Here is a 7,399-nt window from a genome sequence, read left to right as displayed (position 1 = left end):
CCTCCAAGACAGCAGAAATTACCAGTCCTGTCTGCTTTTCATGGGAGGTAGACTATTATGCTGATGGGAGACGAGATAACAAGAAGGAGCTTTTGGAAGCGTTATGTCACGTGAACAAGGGTGTATGTCACGTGCACACCCCCTGATTCTGGTGACCAGCATGAAGCCTCTGCATTCTCTTGAGCCTTGAATTTGTACTCTACTCCTGCAGAAGGCTACAGCCGAATGAGAAGGGATCGGGGGCACGTTTTGGGGGTTAGTTCCAGTGTATCTGGAATTGGCTTGAACTATTTTACTGAAAGAAGAGATACACTGCATGGCACACCCTGGTCAAGGCAGGAAATGTGCCGATTAAGAATGTCATTATGTAACAGTTGGTCTGAGGAGTTTCAGGAAGGTTTGGACCAGGTTGTCAGCACCGTTTATGGGCAAGAATGAGATGGATGATTCACACCTAGACTCAGTGAAGCCCCAGAAGGACTCTGTTGTGCATTGGTAGCAAAAGAATGCCTGCGTGACCAGCAAGGGAGGAGAAAACCCATCAAAGACTCCCTTTGGTGTTCCCTGTCTTACAGTCGTTCCACACATATGTCAGGGGTTTTTGGTCTGAAATAGAAAACATGCCCATACAGTTTTTACAGAGAGGAAAATCGGTGTTGATGCTTGCTATGTATTTTCACATATTCCATATTATTTAATATACAGGAGAAAAATGATAGCAAGAGCGAGTTAGGAACAGCAGGAAGGAATGTTCCAGCTAAAATGACAAACGCTAAGACGAACAGGCAGTGAACAGTTATCTTCTATCAAAGAGAGAAAGACTAAATTGCACGAAGTCCTTTAATCTATTCCTTTCAGGCACTTAAGTCGTACTCAGTTTATTCTATTGGTTTAACAGACTTGCAGAGTTAACAGTGAGGCTGCAATGCTTTCTTCCTATCTGGGACTGAGAAGAATAGCGGTCAGAAGAGAATCTGCACCGGCCCCTGCTCAAGGCTCCCGGACCGTCAGCACCTGCGCTCACGCCCTTTGCCATCCCTCTTGCTGCGGTGAACTCTTGCTCCCAGTTCAAGCCAAACTGTCCATTCATGAACTGGTTTCCACCTACTCAAGGTCATCACTGTTGCAATTTTCTCTTTCCTGAATCTTCATTTTACTGCTGGATCATTCTCTTCCCTGGTTTCTAAACTTGTCAAAATTCCTCTCATTTCAAAAATGATTCTGGTAATCCGATCAATCTTCCGTCCCTACTGCTAACACCCTGTCTCTGTTTCTCTCCATCATTAGACTTCTCGGAGGATTTGACTGGGCTCTCAGGGCCTGCATTTCACATTTTCACTGTCTCCTAGGTGCGCTCCAACCAGTACCCCCCCTCCCCACTATCCCCGATCGCTCCACGGAAATAGTTCTTTGCGGGTTTGTCTGGGAGACCCGCATCGCTCAATCTGTGGGTCAGTTTTCATTCCTGATCTTGTGGAAAAAATAAAAATCAGACCTGCGAGAGACCAAGTGACACTGGGAGAAGCACAACTCGAATTTATTTTATGCCGGTGGACCCAGATGAGCTCATGCTCGAAGTTCTGGACCCTGGGGAAGGGAGTTCCCAGGGCCATGCTGACTGCTGGTAGGTAGGTTTAAACTGGGGGAGCAGAGGCTGCTTTAGGCAGGAACAGTAGTGCAGGAGCCTGTGGAGGGAAGTATGTTTACAGAAGCAGAAATAGCTAGTTATCTCTTGGTCCCAGTGGGGCTTCTGGTTATCTCTAGCTTCTTGTTGGTAACCTTCCATCTTCTGGGGACTCCTGGGCTGGGCTGGGCCGGCTCTGGGTAACTTTCCTCTTCAATCTCAGGTGGCCATTTGCCACATGTTGGATGGTTGACCAGTCATCCCTCTGGAAACATTTCCTGTTCTTTCTTTCCAGGGTCACGCATGCTCTTGAGGTCCCTCCCACTCTTTGCTCTGTTAGGGTACGGAGTCGACCACTCCTCAATTAGACAGAGAACACTCTCGATAATGCAAGTCAATGGTGAGGTTTATTTCCAGTTAGTTGGGGTCCAAGTATCCGCCCAGCGCAGCGGGTTTCAACAAGGACCCCGAGCACTCAAAGCCAAGGGTTTATATAGCATTTTCAAGGCACTTTTCGATAGCTACGTACATCTCTTGCACCCCACTTTGACAGTTTAACTTTAACTTTTTGCCACCCCGGTGTCACCCTAGGGGTTAAGTGAGATTTAGGTTTAGAAGAATTTTCACCTTAATTACATTTCCTTCTGCCTCAGCCTCCTACAGTTTTGTGGTGGGGAGGGCGACCTTTGGCCTCGAGACACTGAGCCATTTGTCTCTGGAAATTGGGCCATTGAAGAGATGGCCTTTTTGTTGTACTTGCAAACCAAGGGAGATTCCTAACTTGCAGGATTGTGATCTCTGCAAGTTAACAACTTGTTTTTCTTTAACATTTGGTCCCTGTGGCACCATCACCTAACCGCCCTGGTGGTATATGATTGTATATAATTGTTTCTTAGGTTTTAGCTACTTTCTCTTAAGTTACATGCGCGTGTGGGCTGGTTAGGGACGCTCAGTAAAATGGATTCCGGGACTTCAGGATGGCCATGCTTATGCTAACCCACTCTTATAGTGCAAGGTGCAGGCTTTTGCTTTGCCAAGATGGCTGTACTTATGTCAGGGCTAGACTCGAGGTGGGTACAGCCTTGTTTTTCTTGGCCTCCACACCTGGAGCTGGTTTCCAGGACTTGTTTTTAAGTCCTCTGGGGGAAGGTGAGCAGGGACAGTAAAATGGGTCCTTATAGCTCATCTTCTCTGCTTCCTCCTCGCCTTCCTGATCTAAATGGTGTGCCTGCTGCTTGCTCTGCCGGATTCCCTTTTCCCCAGGGAGCCGCATAGCTGCTTCCCATTGCACCGCACCTTTGCTTACATGTAGATTCCAAGCTCTTCCTTGACCCTCCCCACTTAAAACTGCAGCCCTGCCCTGTTTCCCGGCTTCTGTCCCTGTTATGCTCATCTTCCTAAAACTTACAAATGTTCCTATTGTGATGAGGTTTCCAACATTTGTCCATGGCAACCTCAGTGCCATGGGAATCCGCTGGGTGCTTTGTTCTGAAAGACCCGCGGATCCCCTTACCCAAGAATCCAACACTGCCACTGGATGCAATCAGCAAGAGGTTCTTTATTGTTACGCAGGCGCCTGCGGGTGGTCAGCGCGCGCCTGCGGGTGGTCAGCAGCTCCTGCTAGCTGAGCACACCCGGCTGGGGTGGTGCCGGGTTTTTATAGACAGGTGCAAACAAGTTTTGGGTGGGGCGCAACTGATTGGTTGACAGTTAGAACTTTTGAAAAAGGCATACGTGGAGTTTGCTGATTGGCTTTGGGGACCCGCTCGCGCGGAAGAGAGAGGCGGGAAGGGGGAACAAGCTGATTGGTTCTGAGGGCCCGCGCGCAGGAGGAGAGAGGCAGGGAGGGGGAACAAGCAGGGGGAAGGTAGGAATGCCATCATGGCGTCTTCTATTATTTCTATAAGCCAAACAGTTACAGAAGGGCAAAAGAGCAATTAATAAGCAATTAATAACCTAATTTACGCCTAAAAGCCAGCGGTTCACAGAAAAGCAAACAAGCGGTTAGTTATCCTATCTATCTTCCAGGGGAGGGGTCTTTCCAGGGCAGGGGTCTTTCAGTTCCAGTACCCAGACCAGTGCCTGGCACAATATGTATTTGCTGAAGAGGTGAATGAGAAGGAAAAACGTGAACATAGACAAAATATAAAATAGGTTAAGGCTGTCTTCAAGGTCCCTATACCACCCATCAAGACAAGATGGAAAATGATCTGATAATCTGATTGATAAGCATTTATTGAACTATCATCTCATAACCCTTAATTTAAGATCACAGTGGGTTTAAACACAACCATGCACATATGGACATATGTGTAATGTTTGTTTCTTTGGAGAAAGATTAAGCTCCATGGCTGAGAGATTCAGCTGGAAATTCCATAGCGTGCTACCAAAAGTGCTGTTTCTATAGAGATTTATACTCTCTCTTGATCTCCTGCCCCCACTTCAAGATGTTGTTGCTCCTAAAATAATGCATAGCTAAACAGCATAAAAATTATATAAAAATTACAATAATCATAATTCTGAAGATTGAGTCTAAAAGGATTTTTATTTCCTTATAAGTGCATATTTTTGTACCAGGAGGACACACAAGTTGTTTTCCAGTGTAAGAAATGGAAAATGCCAGGTCATGGATCTCCAAATTCTATACTTCTTCTGCATTAATAATGGCCTTCATAAACATCGTCATGGCTACATATCACTTTTTACTTAATTTATAAAGTAGGAAAAATCAACTGTATTCTTTTAAAGATTTTTTTTTAATTTATTTATTTGACAGAGAGAGATCACAAGCAGGCAGAGAGGCAGGAAGAGAGAGAGAGGAGGAAGCAGGCTCCCCACCAAGCAGAGAGCCCGATGCGGGACTCGATCCCAGGACCCTGAGAACATGACCTGAGCTGAAGGCAGTGGCTTAACCCACTGAGCCACTCAGGCGCCCCTCAACTGTATTCTAATCATTCTACCCTTTTATGGGAATAAAGGAATATTGTCTATAGTCAAAACTAAGCTCCAAACCCTTTCTAACAAGCCCTAACTAATCTAAAATAAAATGTAATCTATCTGGACAAAGTACAAGAATTATTGGTTACAAATAAGGAAATATGCACATTATGTCTGAAAATGATATATTTTTAGTACAATTTATTTAGGTATTTGGTATTTTTTTCCTGGAGCCTCTAGAGTAATCTGAACTTTCTTAAAAAAGAAGTTACTAAATCCATCTTTCATCCAGTCCCTAATGATACCTCTAGCAATACCCCCACATTTAAAAGTACTTATTTACTTACAGAAATTTTAACATAACATATATTTTCCCAGGTTATGAGATGGGATTTATTCAACTGGTAATATTTCAGGTCTGAAGATACCTGCCTACCTTTAGGATTCATTCATCTAATACAGATTGCCCCAATCAACTTCCACTATGACGGGCGAGGGACTACAGCCATGGGTATAAACATGAAGAAATCAACATGCAAAGACCACCCAATCATAAACATCCCAACAGTTCCCCAGAACTGGTGTCACTGCTCTCTGCCTCTGTTCAAGATTATCCTGGTGACAGAGGGGGGAAGTGGAGGTTAATAAACTTCAAACATTTTAAGCAGGAAGATCTTTGTCAGAGTCATGGAGACTAAAAGTTGGATGGTGTTTCTAGAGGCTGGGGAGAGGGGAGAATGAGGAGTTATTACTAATGGACACAGAGCTTCTGTTTGGGAAGACAAAAAGTTCTAAAGACAGATGATGCTGATGGTCCTGCGACAATGTGAACATACTTAATGCCACTGACGAGAGCCGGGAGAAATGTCAAAATGGTAAATTTGATATTGTGTATATTTTACTACAATTAGAAAAAGAAAACAAAACAAAACAAAATCAAAGACCTTTTAACCTTCTTTGGGTCACAAAGTATTAACAAGTGCTGAATATGAGCAAGAAACTGTCTTCCATATAAAGCAAATGCCTCGTGGTCTGACTACATAACGGTCGTCATTCACTTTTGCCTCGAAAGGCCAAACATAAATGTCTCTAAACTTGTTATAGCAATGATTAAAAATACGCAAGAGCCACACTATGGACCTACATGGAGGTGTTGGAGATACTAAGAGCTAGATAATGGAATGATTTGTTTTGCCTCTCATCCAGAAATTTGGCACTATAAAAGTACAAAGTACGTGTGAACTTTCTAGGGAAAAAAATACTTTTTTTTTCCCCCACTTCTAAGTGTATTCTTTCATATATGTTGAGGACTTACTGAGTATAAATTATTGTGATAGAGGCTGGCATGAGTACCAGAATGCCTGGTGTCTACTTTCATGGCTGGTATCTTGCAAGCGCGCGTCATTGTTTGGTCCCGAAATGCAGCCCTCCTAGTGATTGGTGCCTGGCTTACAGGGACCGGAGAGGAGTACAAGTGAGTGCGGACTCAGGAATGTCGCATCTTCTCAGCCTCTCTACACGCTGAGCTCCCAGTCTCGCTGAGCGCCTCTTCCGTCTGCGGTGTCAGAACAGTCCTCCATCTGCTACGCCTAACAATGTAGACAGAAGACGGGTCAAAAGACCATCCGCAAACTTTTGCTATCCTTCTGCACCCGCCTTCCCCAGCACCTTCTTCATGGCTTCTTTGACATCCTTGTTTCTCAGTGTGTAGATCAGGGGGTTAACACTGGGAGTGACGATCGTGTAGAAGAGAGTGAGGAACTTGCCCTGGTCCTGGGAATAAGTGTTTGCTGGCTGGAGGTACATGTATATGATGGTGCCGTAGAAGAGAGAGACGACGATCAGGTGGGAGCTGCAGGTGTTGAAGGCTTTCTTTCGCCCGGCGGCTGACTTGATCCGAAACACCGCTCGCGCGATGTAGCCGTAAGAGACGAGGATGAGGATGAGTGGCGCCAGGATGATGAAGATTGCCAAGGCGAACGCCAGCGCCTCGAGGCTCATGGTGTCTACGCAGGCCATGCCAATTAGTGCTGGCATCTCACAGAGAAAGTGGTCCACCCGCCTGTGCCCGCAGCGGGGTAGCATCAACGTCTGGGGTGCCATTATGAGGGAATTGCCAAAGCCACTGAGCCATGCCACGGAAGCCAGCTGCCCGCAGAGTCGCGGGTGCATGATGACGGTGTAGTGCAGGGGTCTGCAGACCGCAGCGTAGCGGTCGTAGGCCATCACGGCCAGGAGGACGCACTCCACCCCTCCTAGTGCCAGGACGAAGTAGAGCTGGATGGCGCAGCCCAGATAGCTGATGGTCTTGTCTGAGCCCCGAAGGTTGTAGAGCATCTGAGGGATGGAGCCCGTGGTGAAACACATGTCCAGGAACGAGAGATTGGCCAAGAAGAAATACATTGGTGTGTGCAGCCGGGAATCCAGAGCGGAAAGCAAGATGATGGTCATGTTTCCAAGAAGAGTCAGCAGGTAAAAAGTGAGGACGACCACGAAGAGGATCAGCTCTAGGTGGGGACGGTCGGAGAAGCCCACCAGGATGAAGCCTTCGAAAGAGCTGGTGTTGTGTTTCTCCATCACCTCTGGCCACGTATCACCTGTTAGGAGAAAGATGAGCATCTTTGAAGAAGGTAGAAGGGCGCATGGGCGGCTCAGTCAGTTAAATGTCCAACTCTTGGTTTTGGCTCGGGTCGTGATCTCAGGGTTGTGAGAGGGAGCCCCTTCTCGGGCTTCTCCCTGGGTATAGAGCCTGCTCAAGGTTCTTTCTTTCCCTCTGCCCCTCCCTCACTCCACCCCCGACACCCTCACAACTGCTCACACTCGCACACTCTCTCTCAA

The 7,399-nt window shown here is 46.4% G+C and overlaps 1 protein-coding gene across 1 annotated transcript; it reads right to left on the bottom strand.

The window, feature by feature from the left end:
- Nucleotides 1-6,199: 6,199 nt before the first annotated feature.
- LOC309865174 (putative olfactory receptor 2W6) lies at nucleotides 6,200-7,144 on the bottom strand (the record flags this gene model as incomplete). The annotated part of the gene is made up of 1 exon (XM_082731360.1): nucleotides 6,200-7,144. Exon 1 carries the CDS (start codon nucleotides 7,136-7,138, stop codon nucleotides 6,200-6,202), a length of 939 nt encoding a protein of 312 aa, XP_082587486.1. The 5' UTR covers nucleotides 7,139-7,144.
- Between the last annotated feature and the right edge of the window lie 255 nt (nucleotides 7,145-7,399).

The sequence above is a fragment of the Mustela nivalis genome (assembly GCF_964662115.1).
Source record: "Mustela nivalis genome assembly, chromosome: 5".
Taxonomy (NCBI): domain Eukaryota; kingdom Metazoa; phylum Chordata; class Mammalia; order Carnivora; family Mustelidae; genus Mustela; species Mustela nivalis.
The sequence above is the reverse complement of the archived record's forward strand: the minus strand, read 5'-3'. Positions and strand labels throughout refer to the sequence as shown.